General features: G+C 38.1%; 2 protein-coding genes across 3 annotated transcripts; one reads left to right on the top strand and one right to left on the bottom strand.

The window, feature by feature from the left end:
* Window positions 1–394: 394 nt before the first annotated feature.
* Window positions 395–5,480, top strand: LOC110187385 (carbohydrate sulfotransferase 11). Of its 2 annotated transcripts, none has more exons than XM_086832506.1 (4): window positions 395–915; window positions 1,538–2,101; window positions 2,753–2,808; window positions 3,238–5,480. In XM_086832506.1, the coding sequence occupies exons 2-4, from the start codon at window positions 1,611–1,613 to the stop codon at window positions 4,020–4,022; spliced, it is 1,332 nt and encodes a 443-aa protein (XP_086688632.1). In that variant the 5' UTR covers window positions 395–915; window positions 1,538–1,610; the 3' UTR covers window positions 4,023–5,480. The 2 variants fall into 2 exon arrangements, with proteins under 2 accessions (XP_086688632.1, XP_020812435.2); XM_020956776.2 differs by having other exon boundaries at window positions 395–911.
* Window positions 5,481–5,648: 168 nt separating this feature from the next.
* vri (nuclear factor interleukin-3-regulated vrille) lies at window positions 5,649–16,308 on the bottom strand. The gene is made up of 3 exons (XM_020956770.2): window positions 10,791–16,308; window positions 8,718–9,095; window positions 5,649–8,607 (listed from the first exon to the last, which is right to left on the bottom strand). Exons 1-3 carry the CDS (start codon window positions 10,936–10,938, stop codon window positions 6,845–6,847), a joined length of 2,289 nt encoding a protein of 762 aa, XP_020812429.2. The 5' UTR covers window positions 10,939–16,308; the 3' UTR covers window positions 5,649–6,844.
* Window positions 16,309–18,675: the final 2,367 nt, after the last annotated feature.

Genomic DNA, 18,675 nt, shown 5'->3' on the forward strand with positions numbered 1-18,675 from the left:
AACAGGGGAGTGAAACTAGCCATAAAAAATTGAAATTTGAAATTTTTTCCATTTTTGCAAAAAAAAAAGATAAGGGGTTACATCGTTAAAATTTTCAAAAATTGTCAAAAATTTGATTTTTTTTTTTAAATTTTTAAATTGAGTATGCAGATTTAAAAACCTAACAAAAAACAACATGGGACAGCTATCCGAAATGAAATTAATGGATTTTTGGCCAGGCTATGATAATTTTTAAATTGGGATTCCTGCTCCCAATGTAAGCTGCAAGTGAATACAAACTTTGACTTCCTTTCTTTTTTTTTGAAATACTTAGAATTTAAAATTATTATTATTATATTATATATTTTATTTAATGCTCCCTATGTATAGTATGTTAACTAAAGCACAGAGATACCAAAGGATAAAGAGTTGCGTTTGCATTAATACAAATTTTTTTGAAAAATGTTTAATTTACCATTTCTCTTTTCACTTATCATATTTTAGGAAATTGCAATTGGAAATTGGTCTGCCTCCACTGATGATGATCACATTAAATCCCCGGAACATCCTGTGATTTCACCCGGTGGCCAGCTAACAACATTGCCGCTGTGCCAGGATAACTCTGACAGCTCTCTCTCTGCGCAGGCGCACTGTCTGGATTGTCGGCTTTCGAGGAGCTGAGTCGGAACACAGGAGCAGCAAGCAGCCGCCGACTGGCAGTTGAGAGCGAGTGGCCGCCGTGAGCAGCACGGCAGAAGCGGAGCAGGCAGCAGGAGCCCCCAAGCCAAACGCAACACGTAACAGAGCCGGAGCAGGAGGAGGAGCAGGGGAGCGTGGAGCGGGCGCCATAGGCTTTCAGTGCTGTATATACACGCGCAGGAAGTCAACGAAAAAATAGGAATTCAAATTAAAAACGCCCGTCGCGCTGCCAAGTGAGTGAGTTATCCATCGCGCTAATTACTTTCCCCAGAACATATGGCTTAACTAGTTGTCCTGGCGACAACGAGGGTCGTCCTGGGCAGCAGCTATAACTGCCCCCGTCAAGTGGTCTCAGAGGTGCTGTGAATACTTTACAGCTTTCGTGCCAGCAAAACAGATATGTATCAGCGGCCAATTCCCAGTCCGGCCAGCAAATGATCCCCCACCTCCTCGATGGGGGCAACTACTCGTGCAACAGCAAACGGCAACAACTGCAGTGGCAAGTGTTGACGCTTAAGGATGACGTCCTACTTTTCGAGTGTGTTTGTTGCCAGTTCAGTTGTGTTTTTTTTTACTTTTCGCTCAAGTGTCCTAGTTTGGGTGTCTGTGTGCGGCTATGACGTAGTTTGCCAAGAGTCGGAATGTGTGTCGCCGAGTGTGTGTGTGTATACACACCAACAAGTGGCGAAAGCGCCAAAAAAGGAAGTTTAGGAGTTGCTTTTGGGGGTGGAAAACATGCTTTTGCTTTGAAGGAGCGTTAAGTATACGCCATGTCGACCTAAGGAAAAAAGAAAGAAATTTTAGCTAATTAATTATCTATATCATAATTATTAATTCTATATATTTGAACTCACTTCAGAATCTCCTGTCACATCCGTGGAACATGCAGAGAGCTCGCCATAGGACGTCGTGGTAGAAGTACTCCCGATACAATGCTCATCCGCCTGCGCTATGGAAGACGACTGCAGACCTATCTAAAGATAGGTGCCTGTGTCCTTGTGGGTCTCTGCTACTTTGCCTTCCTCTTCCGCGAATCCCTCAATGCCTACGAGCATCGGGAACGGGCCACAGCTGCCGAATTGGAGGCGGAATCGGAGCCCTCGAAGCAACAGCTGAAGCTCAAGCGTCAGCAATTGCAGCGTCAGCGATTGCTGATCAAGCAGCAGGGCAAGGGGACCGCCGGCAATGCCAGTTCCAGCGGCAACTCATCACCTTCGGTGGCAGTGCCTCCTCCACCGCTGCCGGTGAGCACTTTGAATCCCGTCTACGAGTACTCCGAGGAGCTGCACAGTCGCACTGAGAAGGAATTGCAGCGCAGGAGCGAACACCTGGCCGCCGTCTGCGATCGCTATAAGCTGCAGGAAAAGTACCCACCGAATCCCTGGGAATTCTTCGTCTCGCCGGGCCACAACAATCTTGTTTGGTTAGTGGAAATTAATTGTTAATATTATGAATAATTATTATTCGATTTAATCAGAGCTTTTGTCAGAGCGTTTTATACCCTTGCAGGGTATTATAACTTCAGTCAAAAGCTTATAAAGCAGTGAAGGAATCATTTCCGACCATATAAAGCATATATATTCTTGGTCAGCATCAACAGGGAAATCTTTTCAGCTATATCCGGCTGAAGCTTATAAAGCAGTGAAGGAATCATTTCCGACCATATAAAGCATATATATTCTTGGTCAGCATCAACAGGGAAATCTTTTCAGCTATATCCGGCTGAAAAATTTTTTTTTTCAGAAATTTCCCATTTTTTGCAAATTAAGAAAGGGGTTACATCATTAAAATTTGCAAATATCGGCCAAAAATGCACATTTTAAATGGAGTATGCAGTTTTATTAACCTGCGTTTTTAGCTTAGTTATAAGATTTTGAAATTTTGATTTTTCGAAAAAATGTTCATGTAAAAATATCTATAAATATCGTCAAATATATATTTATTCTTAGTTATGATCGATTTGCGATTCGATCCTTAAATGAAGTTGCTAACTGCAAGTGTATATAAACTTCGGCTTACCGAAGATAGTTTATTTACTTGTTATTAACTATTTTATTTGTTGTGTTTTTTTCAGGTGTAATGTCTTCAAGGCAGCCAGCAGTACATGGATGTATTACTTTAATATACTTGGTATGTATCTCAGGAATACATCTTTTTAATAAAGAGCATGGAATTTGCTTTTGAATTTGTCCTTTAAGATACTAATATAGATTTAGAAGCTAGCTAATCGAGAGTTAAGTACATTGTAAACAATTCAGATTTGATTCAGGTTTGTGTTTTGTTTTAGGACCTATTATTTCTGTTGCTAATCTCCCACCCTTCTTCTATATCAATAACAATTTATAGAAAATTACAGCACTGACGTTTGCTTTTATAAATATGTAAAGCCTTTTTATAAAATCTAGATTATTATCTGCACCTTACTCTCGATTAATGTATATCTGAACATTCTTTATAAGCACCAGTAGTTAAATAATTGATCGGTTAAGGGAATAACTTAGCATTATTAAAGTTTAAAAAATACATTTACTTATCTTTAATTGTTGTTTATTCCCTTAGCTGGCTACGATGTGAAGTATCTGCAGCGAACGGAGACACAGCCGCTGGAACTGGCCCGCAAGCGTTTTCCTCGCCCGGAACTCGCTGAGCTAATGGAGCTGCTGCCCAGTGCATTGTCCTTCCTATTTGTGCGTGATCCCTTCGAGCGGATCCTGAGCGCCTATCGCAACAAACTGGAGGGCAATAAGAACACCTTCTACAAGGCTCTGGGTACCAAGATCGTGCATCGCTATAGAAAACGAGAGCTGGGCGGACCATGGCCCAGATGTGGACCCACCTTTGAAGAGTTCGTGCGCTTCCTGATCGCTGAGCATGCAGCGGGCAAGAAATTCGACGAGCACTGGGCGCCAGTCTATAGCTTCTGTACGCCCTGCAGTGTTAACTTCACCATCATTGGCAAGACGGAGACATTCCAGCGCGATTCGGAGTTTATTATCCGTCAGGCAGGATTGGAATCCCTTCTCCTGGGGCTGGGAAAGTTGCCTCAGCGAAAGCAGCGCAAGATCGGCAACCAGGCGCGTAGTGGCGTTAAATCAGAGGTCCTGGTCGAGCGCTATTTCGCCGATCTCGATCGCTCAACGTTGGACCAATTGCTCAAGATATATCGCATCGACTTCGAGCTGTTTGACTATGATTACCGCAAATACTATGATATGGTGCATCCCTGGAGTCAGGAGCAGACCACGGTGGCAGCTGTCCAGGCATCCACCACAGCTTCTACGATGTCCTCGGCCTCGGTCTCTGCCTTCGCGGGAAATGTGGGGGATGCCAATCAGGTGACGTAGAGTTGGAGTCTAAAAGTCAAGCCAGCTCGGGAGTGATGAGTCGTGAAACAATCTTATCATGTACCTTTTTACACAAAAACTCAAACCATACACTCGATACAAACACAAACCAGAGTTGTTGGTAATGGATAGGGATTTAATTAGATAGTTATTTGGTTTAATAAGTTGTAAAGTTATAGATTCCCTTTTCTTTAGTCTTTTGTTATTATTCTTATATAAATGAAAGCTTAACTGTCATTAAGAGTACTTTAACTCTATGAAAAGTGAACATTATGACACTCACCCTTAGCCCCTTCAATTACTTCCCTAAATATTCAGTAAAATTGTTTAGTTAATATTGTAAACACAACTCTGGCTCACAGACACTCACACTATAAACAGAACCCAACCGAAGCTAACAAATCTACCAAGAAGTTTAAGGCCAAATCAACGTTTTCCAAAAACGCAAAACCAAAAAGCAAAAAAACACTCTTGACCTCTCTTAGATAATGCCAAAAAAACTAAAACTTAAAAACAAAGAAAGTGAAGAAGGAGAACCCAAGGAAACTTAGTTAGAACATTTAGCATTTTGATGGATTTTTTCAGCCACCAAAATTTGGAAGATAAAACCCCCCTCAGAAATTTTACATGGCGTGGCGACATGTGTGTTGTGTTTGTAGTTAGTTAATAAGTACCTACAATTTACAGTTGCACACTCTCAAACCGAACGAAAACGTAAACAGAACACAGAAAACTTAACGAAAATGCAAACGATATATACTTAACATAGATAAAGGATATATATATATATATATATATACAGACCTCTACACCAAAATATCGCAAATGCTATTTCTTCAAGGCAAGGCTGGGGAGTTATATACAACCAAAAAAAAAAGGATAAGAAAAGAACACAAAGTGAGAAATCGTCTTAAACCAAATGAAAATTCTGTATTTACATATATTTACAACCGAGATCCCAACCCAAAGATAAGATACCAAAGCCCTCAACCAAACCACAACATATGGTACTTACTATTATTAAGTTATTATATATATATATCTATATATATATGTATAAACGAAATTTATAAACAGGTCTTGATCTAAGTCTATAACTTTTGTGGACTAGATTCGTTTTTTCCTAGGCTAAGCGATGACGAAACAAACGAAAGATATTCAAATTTTCGAAACCAAATGATACTAAAGAAAGTATAGAAAGTATTTAAAACGAAATAAAAAAAAATTATAAATGAAAACCCAACAACAAGAAAAACTTTTCATGTGATGTTTAAGGATTTATTATGAAGACAGAGAATATTTAATTATTATACTTATACTGTATTTCGAATAACGATAAAACAAAAACTAAAAACACACGATATTATTCTAAATAAATTTAAATTTTCAAAACTTTTTTCGTTGTACGAATACAAGGCAACAAAGTCATTAAGAATAAATAATCTCTTTACCACTCAATTATCAAGTTTTTACTTAAATTGTTCAACTATATGTCGAGGGGGGAAGTACCTTCTGTACTCAAAATGATGTAATTTTCTATATTAACGACTGTGATAATATCATGAGTCATTTACCGGTTGCAATCGCTGTAAATGAGGAAAAAGTATTTAATAAAATTCAGTTACGTTCCATTTTTCATCATAATAAATAGTTTTATTTTCATTGATCAACACAAACGAGTTATATATATGTTTATATATTTAGTTGGTATAGATTCACATCATTTAAATATTCAAATAGATATAGTAAGGTAGTAATAATCATATGTATTTTTTCTTGTGTGCTTTCTCACTTTGTTTTGTTTTTTTTTTATGTTTTAAGATTTAAATGTAAATGGTTATGCTTTTGCATTTAATACAACTTTAAAAGTGAATGCTCGACACTAATACATCATCTACAAGCTATATGTTTTGTGTGTTTCTTAAACTGTTTAATAACATTTAGTTAAAGCGCTGTGACCTCTTCGATAAGGGGTCAACCAAAGCAGCAAACAAATAAATAAATTGAGAACGACAAACATTAAGGTAAGATATTTAAAATTATTTATTGCAGAATATATTTTAATATATATCTTTTAATTCTTTTCAGATTTCTTTCATCTCTCACGTTGTTTTGAATGTGCTTCACGCTTTCCTTAAATGTAATGTATATGTTTTTGCTTCACTACACGATAATATAATATAATATAATAATAATAAGCTTAGCTTGCAACTAAAATTATGTACACGATAGGAATACGTATGGTTATATATAATATATAGTAGATATAATTAATTGTGTAATATGTACAGTAGCAAATACCTAGCAATAATTCATCTTCATTCTCCGCTGTGCTAAGGAAACTTGGGATGCATACAAGAGGACGCGGTGACCCCCAAACTATTGCACGAGGTGGTCACCGGATGTGAATAGCTATGCAAATAGAGGTTAAATAAGAAATTCATCTTCTTGTGGGCGGGATGACCCTAAGGATATTTTTAGCTCCGAGTTTGACGAGATCTATATAGTTATAAACATACATGTATAAATAGATACAAGACTCAATACAGTGGATAGATATATGTCTAAGTCAGGTTATACATAAGGATAGAGACAAGCATGCATCGATATCTAATAGTTAACACTCTTTTTGGACTCCCAATATATAGATATATACTCTTAAGCTTATGTTTAAAACTTGTGTGTGTGTGTGTACTGGCGCCATGGAACTTTCTCTACTCTCTACTCTCCGCTTCTCAACTCCTGCCACTTTGATCCCATCAAAGTCTCTCTGTCTCTTCGCTCTCTCTCCTGCTCCAGCGCCTGCGCCACATTGAGCCGGGTTACTCCGCCAATATCATCTTGATGCTGGCCACCTCAGACTCCAGGCGCTCCAGCTGCGACTTGAGCATCTGATCACGCTCCGCACTGGACACCACATTGGTGGTTTCCTTGGGCGCCAGCAGCTTGCGTTGCAGCTGCGCCGTCCACTCGGCACTGGCAATGGAGATACCGGAATCACGTTCATCGCTGGAGTTGTCACCGCCATCGTTCCAAGCCGGTGGCGATGCCCGGTTGCAGTTGGGCTCCTGCTTGATGTGCTGCAGCGAGAGGAGGGCTGTGGCCGCCGCATCCTTGTCCCCCAGATGGGATTTGTGGCGCAGTTTCAGCGGCAGACAATTATTGGCATCGCTGCCCTGCTGGGAACTACTCCTCTGGAGCTGCAGGGGAGCCAAGTGCGCTGGTTCATGTTCCTGCTCATCATCTCCCGAGACAGCGCCCGAAGAGGAGGCAGAGGACAGGGCGGAGGAGGAGGTGGTCGAGGAGAGCATGTGCTCGTAGCTGGGTGAACACGCTCGCCGCGACAGATTCAACACGCTGGCTGCACTGCCGGCCACCGAAGAGCTGCTAACCGCATCCACGGCACTGCTGCTTACGGCAGCCTCAACGTTGTGGCTCCAGGCTGAGCCAGCTCCTGCCGCCTCCAGGTGATCCTTGTAAGCGTTGGGTGCCGGGACATACAATCCAGCGGATGGCGGCGGTGGAGGAGCAGCAGCAGCGGCTCCTACAACAGCCGCCGCATTGTAGAGGGCCCCGGCGGCCACAGCTTTGCGCAAGCTATCCAGATCCTCGGGACGCACATTCCTGTTCAGTGCCTGCTGCAGTTGCACCTGAAGATTGGCAATGGTGCTGGGTGGCGGGCGGTTGTGCGGATCGGCAATGGTTGGTGAACTCGAGCCGGCACTTGGACTGGGCTCCTGTTGCTGCTGCGACTGCTGTTGCTGCGCATGCTGCTGCTGGTGTGGAGGGAGCTGATGTTGCTGCTGCTGCTGCTGCTGCGGGATCTGTGGCTGGTAGAGATGCTGCTGAGGCTGAGGCGTGGGCACAACCAAGGTCTGCAGGTGTGAGGGTGGTGGAGGCACCTGAAGCGGAGCACCTGCATGCTGTATGTGATGCACACTCTTCACTGTGGCCTCCTGCCGGGCATTGCCATTGGGTCCATAGATCAGCGGAGATAGTGGCGGTCCCACGGGATAACCACTGTGACTGTGGCCACCTGGAGATGAGCCACCACCGGAGCCACTGTTCGAGGGCGAGGAGCCCGAGGAGGAACCGCCACTGCCGCTCATCTTGGCTCGCTTGGTGTTGCTCAGCACCTGCTCGCTGGTGGGCAGCGAGGCCAGGATCTTCTCCACACTGACCAGGTTCTCGCCGGAGATATTAAACTTGTCACGAATGGCATCCAGTTGGGCCTTAAGCACATGATTCTCCTTGGTCAGCTCAATGACACGCTGCTCGAGGACCATGTCGTTGTAGCGTCGCTTCTCTCGGCTCCTCTTGGCCGCCTCATTATTGCGTCTCCGCCGATCCCAGTAGCTTTCATCCTTTTTGTTATCAGGTGTAAACTCCCGCTGCTTCCTCTGCGAGAAGAGCTCCTTTTGGGCAGCCGTCATGGCCGATTGGGGACCATTGCCATTCTGTGATGATTTACCCATCATGTTGTCATCGTAACCATTTCGAGGAGCAAACTTGCCCAGGCTGTCGGACATGCCACTGTCATTGGACTGGGGACTGATGGAGCCTCCATACATGGACAAGGGATGCACTGCAAGGGAGAAGAGTTAGGAAAATAAGTATTTTATTCATTAGGAATTAAGAATTAAGAATTTAAAAAAAATCTAGGGAATGCATCTGCAATCTCTTGGAAATACTTACAATTTGTGGCCTCGTTGGAGCTGCCGTTCATCGACAGCGTTGGCGAGATATTGGTTAAACGGACGTTGTTCATCATGGCGATCGAGGCGCTGGCGATGGCTTTGTTGTGGCTATTAGTGGGCGTGGCGCTGAGCACTTCGGGCATTGCTGTTGCCACTGCTGCCTCCGGATAAAGCTTGGCTGGCGGTGCCAGCAACAGAAGCGACTCCTCCTTGCCTCCGGTATGAGGGCGTGGTCCGTAAGGACTAAAGTCGCCGGCGCTTAGCTTCTGCTGGCTGATGTGCTGCAGCTGGGCGAGCGTCTGCTGGAAGTGTTGCTGCTGATGTTGCAAGTTGCTACCGCTGTTGCTGCTGCTGTGATGCTGCTGGATGCGGGGAACTGTAAGGGGAGAGAATAGAAGGTAATGGTATTATTAATATTATTATTATTATGAATTGTAATTTTTTATTTTGTTGTTTTTAAAGTTTAGTTATTTTTTAAAGGGTATTTTATAATGTTTATCTATAAGAACTCAATAGAATTGTTAGGTTCATATAGAAAAACTCAAGTCATACAATAAAAATATTAAAAAAATATAGATTTTTGTAATGCAATTAGCCTTTTTCTTTTCATTTCTTAAGTTTTTAAATTTTGTGCCTTCAATAAATTCTACAAATGCAGAAATAACTAACTGTATTAAATATATTTTAAATTTTTCTAACATAAGAATATGTTCAATATTAAAAAAATGATTAAGAATATTTTGTGAAAACATTTTTATACAAATATTTATTGTTATAACTTATTTCCCGTAATATACCTTTACGGAAGTCATAAATAAAATTTTGAACGATTAAAATTTCTATCACAGTTTGTCATTTATTTCCCTTTTCCCAGAAATTCTATACTTTTCAAGCTTCTATATGAATCATTAATTTGTATAATGTTTATTTAATATTGTTTTTCGTTTTTTTCTTTTAAATTAATAGATCTTTTATCATTAATGACTAACTATCACATTTTGCGTCTCAATCCCTGCGCCTAGAGGCAGGCAATGTTTTTTCTTGTTTTTCATTTTTTTGTTTTTTTTTTTGGCAACTACAAAATAATAATAAACAAATAAGACCTTGCTCCCAAATCGAAATCAAAGATTACGCTGAAATATCTCTTTTCCTGCCACCAAAACAATTCGCACTTATCACTTTTTTATGGCATTTCTTTCAAAAAGCGGTCTTATCTCGCTTCATGTCACACATGGCGAATAAATACAGGTAAATATAGTAAGTAGTTTCTCCCTTATCACGGAATTGTTAAAACGAAAAAGAATAGGTCTCCTCCAGATGGCAAGTCCCGTTAATGTCTAATGCGATCTTGTCTGGCCACGCACACACATATACAAGCGCCACACGCACACACAGAACTCTCTTTGTTCGATGGTCCTTGCCCTTGCCTTTGCCCTTGCCCCACGACCGCCGCCCCCACCAAGCATTTGCTTTCGTTTTTAGCGCAAGCATTTACACAATGATTACGGCCAATGATGCAAGAATCACCGAGCGAGCGAGAGAGAGAGCAGGAGAGCGAAAATTAGACGGGGGACAACAAAGAACGTAGAACCGACACAGACACAAAGACGCAACGTAAACAAGAAATCGCACGTCGCAGATTTTGTGGGGGCCCTCTGTATGAGTGTGTGTGTGTGTTGGGTTCTTTCTCCCCCCCCCCCACTCTACCACTACTCTCCTCCTCTTTCTCCTTCTTTCTGTCTCTCACCCTCACCGTGACCATCGAATTGGCATTTACAGTTCAATGTGCTCGCACTCTGGCCAGACGCTGCCGGCGTCGACGCTGGCCGCGCAGCTGCCGGCAACCCCTAAGCGAGCGAGGGAGGCAGCGACATAGAGAGAGAGCGACGGCAGCGCTGCAGTCTCGCGCGTCTTGACAAAATTCACAAAAACAAAATGACTAAGCGGAGGCCCCCCTCTTTCTCCGCAAATATTTTCACTGCCATTTTTTTTAATATTTTGTTTTGCGTTGTTATTGTTCTTGAACACGGGATTATTAACTGTTGTATTATTTTTTTTTTTTTGCACCTACATTGTATTTGCTTGTTGTTGTTGCTGCTGCTGTTGGTATTATCCTGGTAATTGGTATCCGTACTATTTTTGAGTATCAGCAGATTCTTGGTCGTTGCAGCCGCCTTAAAAAAGTTCACTTTTTGCTCCAGCGTGCAGACAATCGACATAATGTTATATTTTTACGCTTTCGGCATGACGTTTAGTAAGCGAAATGTATGTTTTTTTACTTTTAAAAAATATATTTTTCAGTAATATTTCTCAACTTGATAACTTTGACAATTAATCACTTTTTTAGAATCACTTTACGATGCTTTCTTTCTTCAAATGGTTCTTGTGGCTGGCTTTGTTGGCTAGCGCGCCGATTCTGCGGTTAGTGCACTTGGCCGAAATGCTTTTAAGCGAAATTCTCGAAACGAACGAACGAAAAACGGAACTCTTCTTATCTCGATCCGATCGGATTTTGCTTTGTATGTTTTATATTGTATTTGCGTTTGCTTGGCGAGCGCTGGCACAACCGCTTCGATAGAACGCCGAATCGCAATTGAGCTTTACAAACTTCGCTTTGGACTTGTAAAAGCATTTCTCCGCTGAACTGCGCTGCTGCCTGCTCGACGGTCACGTTGAGTTGCACGCATACGCTACACGCGACCGCGCTGCTACGACGCGACGTGTTCGATGTTGTCGGGTAAAAGTGAAATTCCCCAACTGGGTGTCCCATCGAACTGGGTTTGAGGTTCGAACTGGTTGGGTTGCAAGCGATCACATTGCCGTTGTTGAGTAATCAGCGAGCGCGCAATCTGAAATCGTTTTGAGCTGCACATTCGAAACTAGAACGTGATTTGGCCAGAGGATGGTTTGAGGAGGGTGGGGGTTGCGACGTCGCTCTTGACGCTCAAACACATACAACACACACACATATCATACACAGGTGACTTGCTTTGGCCGCGTGAGTTTTCAGCCTGATTCTGTTTCTGATTCTGATTCTGATTCCAATTCGGATTCTCGGCTTGTGGCTTTGTGTGTGTGAGTGTGAGTGTGAGTGTGTGCCAATTGGAATTGGTGGTGACGCAAGCGTCTTACACAAAATATTCAGAGAAATACAAATGCAAAAACAACCAACATATTATTAACCAGAAATAAATGGAACGATGGGAAAACCCGAAGTCTACAATACCCTTGAAATATGATTCGTGCTTGGAAAACTATTACATTTTAAAGATTATATTTATATTATCTTTGAAGGATAATCTCTAAACAAAAATCATAATAGATTTTTAAATTATTTAAAACAATACATTAATGATTAAAATAAATAGTAAAAATGGGTATCTTCAAGATTTATTGGAAATATTTTTGAAAGTTTTCTAAACACGTCTTTTAAAAATCATTGCATACTTTTTACGGTAGAATTAAGGATACCTAAGGAAGATGCCTGAACAACTCTCTTATTATCTTAAACTATATGAAAAAATATTCATAATTTCAAAATTAAATACCCTAACTTATATTTAAATTATACAAATATATTTTGTAATATAAAAAATAAGCAAAATACCAACAGAAAAAACGTAATACCTTCTATAAGTAAGTTCTGAAGAATGCATTTTTTTGCATACAAATACATAAAAGGTAATGCAGTTCTGTAATTGCTAAGTGTAAAATAAAAATGCATAAAAATTACCAGCAAAGAGTTCATTATGGCAATAAGCGTGGCCATATGGAATTTGCAAATAAAAAAATATTGATGAATAAACAGTTTTTAGGTATTACAAAATAGGTATATGTAAATGTGAAATAATAATTTCTTGGCAAAAGCTTGGAGTTCTTTTTTCAAAGTTTCTAAGGCTTTCTTAGAATATTTTGTAAATGTTTTTCCTGTTTCTTTAATGTATTTTATTAGATAATTTAATATAATTTACAAAACTATTTACTACCTAAATATTTATAAGAAATTGATAATAGGTTTAGTTAGGTCTAAAAAATAGATAATACATAAATAATGGATTTTTAAATTGCCTATACATGTCTTCAAATAAAATGTACAAAGTTTATATATGAAAAAAGCTGATGACTTGATGGCTGATCCATTACAGATTAAAATTTCATGCATTCCCCATTTCAAAGTGGATTTTTCATAAAATAAACCCTACCTACACTGCCGTCTAGACTCCAAACCAAACACTTAACTCCCATATATATTAATGGCAAAATCAGCAGACAATTAAAAAATATAGTTAGTACCCGTGAACTTAGGAAAACCAATAGAGAGATATAGATAGATATATATAGACAGGTCACGTGGCTTTAGTAACTTTGGATATTTGCAGTTTGTAAACTGAACAAGTTAAGTAAATGATAACCAGTCACGGCGATATCTTTGCAGCCACCAAACTGTCTGGTGCGGCATTACAAAACCATTCTGCTACAGCTTATATAAATTATAATTAAACACTTGGGCTCCTGGGGTTGAGATACGCTTATCAACCGCATTATCAACTTAGTTGCAGTAAAAAAAAAAAACAAAAAACAATAAGGGAACAAGACCCAGAATAGCTGTCTAAACAATGCCACTTCATATGGCAAACAAAGACGACGACGACTTGGAAGTAAAAAGTAAGGTCGGGACACATTATGTAAGTTCCGCCATCGTTGCTGAATCACAAATGGAGGAAAGCAATACAAAACACAACCAAACACACACAGGGATCGATCGAAAGAATGAATTCTATTGAATTATTAACGACGACGGTTTCAAAACTGATTACAACATGTCATAAAAAAATACAAATGTAAAGAAAACCAAGGAGTAATTGAGGAAATAACAAGAGTGGAACGAACTCCGGGAAGCCGAAAATTACATACCCTAGAATTGGAAATCGATCTTTACTTAGCTTAAAATATTCGCATTCTTTGAATCGATATTCATGAATATTTTTAAATGAACATTTTTTTTTTTAGAAAAGTCAAATATAAATAAACTCAAAATTATGCCAAAACAGCATTAATTTTTATTGGAAAGCTGTCCTATGCTAGTTTTTATTAGATTAATAAATCTGCATACTCAATTTAAAATGTTAAAATATTAAACATTTTCGTCGATTTTTGACAATTTTAACGATGTAACCCCTTATCTTATTTTTTAAGAAACGAAACAAATTTCGAAAATTTTATTTTCAACCAGGCTGGATCGATTCGGCTTTTAATGCTGATCAAGAATATATATGATTTATAGGGTCGGGAATTACTCCTTACTATTGTAACAAGCTTCTGACTAAAATTATGATACCCTGTAAGGGTATAAAAGGAAACCCAAAACCTGATAAAGTGCAGTACATAAACATGGCATTATCTTCTTTAGATTACTTCTCTTCCCCGGAAAAGCTTTATTATTAGACCAGGAAAAACTTGATGGCAATATTATCGCATGTTCATTATGTAAAACTGGGGAGTATTAATGCTGCAATAATTGAGATATTACTTAAGGGAAATATTTGTTCAAGTTTGAGATAAGGAAAAATGCATAGTAGTGACACATGATGACATATATGTCATACTACTATATAAGTACTTAAGTAGAGGTTTATAGTATGTTTAAATACTATTAAGTAAATAGGAAAAATATAACAAAGTGGGTAGATGTGAAATAATCATGTGTAATATTGAATTATAATATAATATTTTATAAATTTATATGATATATTTTAATTTATTTAAAATTGTATACAGATTTCAAAGTTTACCTTATTTTCTATATACTAATGAGCGTGTTATTTATGCTTATATATTATATAGGAACTTTTCTCTTATTACATTTCAGATTAAAACTTGATATGATATGATATGATGAATTTTGATATTGATCATTATTATTGATAATAACTTCTTTGTATAATTACCAACTCAATAAACCCCTTCGTAAACCCCTCTTTAAATACCAACTTTTAAACCCATTATTTTAACTGACCTACACACTGGATATTATATATTACATGTTCTTAATTAATGCTCTTTGCAATGTTCCAGTTACAAAACTAGTGCAAAATCTGGATTATTTATTAGCAACTGAATTGATCATTCCGCTTAATAGTAATTCCCTGTGATCAATCGCTGAAGCAAAATCCCAATTACACGATCACTAAGCGATATCCACGTGAGCAACGGGATTCACGTGTTCCAACCAATTGTGTGTATCCCCCGAAAAGACCCAACTTACATCCGTTTTTTATACATATGAACCAGACCCAGTCTCGAATCCCAGCCATTATTATCAGTATGCAAATATACGTAGAGTAGGTCTAGCCTGGGCCCTTATCAAATTCTGTGCAAGAGTGTTTGGCATTTCAACTACTGCAGTTCCAACACACACACACGCACAACTATAAGGTAATCAGTCCAGGGTAGGGGAGGGGAGGCAGGCGTAACACTAAAAGGTGTTACGAAACACCTCAGCCTTCAGCGGCGTCGTTCTCCAGCAACAACTAAAGAAAGAACCACCCCCACCCCTGCCTGCATACATCAGCAGTCAAGTCTCTGTATTGCTATTTATATTTTCATTGCACAGAGGAGAGGCGTGCGCGCTGCCTCTGCCGCTGCCGATTCGCCGGGGGAAAACGCTCAGCGCTAAACGCTGAACGCTCGACACTCGAGCGGTCGTCACGTGTCGGAAAATGTGAACAGCGGCGGCGTTGCGACGCTGCCAGCATCGGCGGGCAGTGCAACGCTCCCGGTTAGCGGCTTTCGACGGCTCACATGTTGGCGACTCAAGTCCCGCGGCTACGCAAGCCAATTGGAAATTAACGTGTTACCCACTTATTGCGATTGTTTTTAGAATTCCCTCGGTACAGTGGAGATTGCTGATAATGGGAAAATGCCTCAAATGCATTTTATACCCTTGCAAGAGTATTATAATTTGAATTAGAAGCTTGCTAAGCATTAAAGGAGTCATTTCCGACCACGTAAATCATATATATTCTTGATCAGCATCAAAAGCGGAACCGATCTAGCCATGTCGGGTTGAAAATAAAATTTTCAAAAATTTTAAAATAATCGTCGTTAAAATTTTCAACAATTTTTGTAAATTTTGATTTTTTTTAATTTTAAATTCAGTATGAAGATTTTTAAACCTAACAAAAACTAACATAGGACAACATTCGGAATTTAAATTAAAGCATTTTGGGCTTAGTTATGAGTTTTTTAAACTTTGGTTTTGATACAAAGAATGCAAATATTTTAAACTAAGTTACGACCGATTTCCGTTCGTTATAAATAAATTGCAATTAAATAAATTAAATTAAATTTCAATTTATATTCGGATATACCACAAAACCTAGTATAATTACCAATTTTTTCTCTAAAAAAAACCATTATTATATTGCTTTATAATAAGATAACAAAATCGTACACTGCGTATACTTAATATTTTCTACTTCTTATAAACATAAAAGTAATATTAAGTAAACTTGTTACTTGACCAAGTATTGAATTTTAAAAATGTTAGGCCTTAAAAAATATATAAAATAATAATAAACAATATTCCAAAATCATCCACTGCGTATACATAATATTTTATACACATGAACAGAACAGCAAGTAATATTACGTATACGCATTAGCAAGTACTTAAAGAAGTATTTCCCTAAACATCTTTTATCCTTAAAAATCTTTTATTATGCTTCATAATAATGTTCAAAAATCATACACTGCGTATACGTAATATATTCAACCCTCAAACTACATATAAGAAATATTACGTATACGCATTCCTCAAGCAAATATTTACTTAAAGAAATTCTATACTCTCAAAATCTATTATTATGTTTAATATTAATGTACAAAATTCATACAGTGCGTATACGTAATATTCTCAGTATCTTACAAGCAATATTACGTATACGCAATATTAAAACATACGAACTCAACACGATTTTTAGTTCCTTTTAGCTAAGTGCCACTGTAATATTATTGTTCCAGCTCCTTTGCAGTAATAACATTATATTTTTTCCATAACACCCTCCTATCGATATGGGGTGCTCGCAGGGGGGTTTTCGTCTAGAAAAATGCAAATCTTCGCAAGTATTTTGTTTGCACACTTTCAATGGGAGGGGGAGGGTGGCCAGGGGGAAGGAAAATGAGGCACTGAAATGCATTGATTTCAATTTTTTAAGCTTGTTGTTGTTACTTGGCAACGTGCTCGGCCAACGCTGCTGTAATTGTAGTTGAAATTGTCAAAGTATGTAATTCTTACGTTTTGACGGGAATGCGCATTAGAAGGTAAAATGAACGACTTGGGAAATACTCTGTAATTTTTTCAGGATAAAAGATTTATATTTAGCGAATAAATAGGTAATAAAACACAAACTAAATTAATTATATAGATTTTTATCTCCAGAAAAAATTTTAATAACAGTAATTATCAAAGTAAATTAGTTTAAAATTATGCCTTAAAATGTATTATTCATTTTTTTGGGTTTTTTATTTATTCTTTCTATAAAATGAAAATTTTAGGGTATTTAAAAAGCCTGTAAATACCTTCTACTAACTTGATTTTGTTTGGCTTTAATTTCTAATCTTGGTATAGGTCATTTAGGAAAAGAATTTTCTAGGAAATGCACTTGACTTGAAAGATAAACAGGCCTGCTCAGCGAGACGATGAAAGTCCATATTATTAATTCTAGTTAATTGCACTCAAATGCACATTATTTGTCTGCGGTTTTGTTTTTTATTACATTTTATTTTTTCCACAATTAAATGCTAAGTAAGTAATCAATCTCTTAATTAATTAGTTTTATAATTAGCAATTAAAATCTGAAAGTAATCAGTAAGTATCTATGACCAGAAAGTAACGATGAGCACTAAGTATCTATAACATGTAAGTATGTATGATCAGTTACTAACTTTGAACACTAATAAACAATGACTTGCAACTTTTGTAACACAACACATTTCCGAGACTTGGCCGGCAGAAGTCACTTCGTTCCGGGGATGTTAGAACTAGTTGAGAATTATATGCACAGATGTGCGAGATTTGCTTTGGAACAAATTGAAGAGGAAGCTATTTGCATGAAACTATTGAGTTATTATTCTATCTCATTTTACAAGTTCATAAATCGGGGCATGCAGAATCGGTGGACTATATTTATACGTTGGAGCATGGCAAATCGGTGGACTATATATGTACATATATATAGCTGACATAGGAACAATCGGACGATTTATAGAACTATGATCAGTAATTAGTTATGACCAGTAATTAACTATGATCAGTAATTAAATCTGAAAAGTAGGCATCTATGACCAGTGATTAACTTTGATCAGTAAATAACTCTGAACAGTAAGTATCTATGACCAGTAAGTAAATATGATCAATAAGTATCTATTACCAGTAAGTATGTATGATCAGTTACTTTGATTACTAATAAACAATGACTTGCAACTTTTGTAACACATTACTATTCTGAGACGTGGCCGGCAGAAGTCACTTCGTTCCGGGGATGTTAGAACTAGTTGAGAATCATAAACATAGATGTGCGAGATTTGATTTGGAACAAATCTAAGCTATTTAAATGAAACTATGGAGATATTCTTTTATATAATTTTACTAGTATATAAATCGGAGCATGGCAAATCGGTGGACTATATATATACATATATAGAACTGCCATAGGAACGATCGGAAAAATTGTAAGAAAACAAATTATAACTTTTTCAGTTTTCAACAGATTTTTACCATTTTGATATATATCCATTATACATTAATCTAGTATTTTGCGTAAAATTTTATGAAAATCGGACTACTATATCATATAGCTGCCATACAAACAATAGCTAAAAAAAAAAAATAGATGGAAATACAAAACGGTGAATAAAATGAAAGCAAGCATTACTTTATTGTTTTTTAACATAAT

The sequence above is a fragment of the Drosophila serrata genome, unplaced genomic scaffold (genome assembly GCF_035046125.1).
Source record: "Drosophila serrata isolate PLE 108 unplaced genomic scaffold, ASM3504612v1 contig_249, whole genome shotgun sequence".
Classification (NCBI taxonomy): Eukaryota; Metazoa; Arthropoda; class Insecta; order Diptera; family Drosophilidae; genus Drosophila; species Drosophila serrata.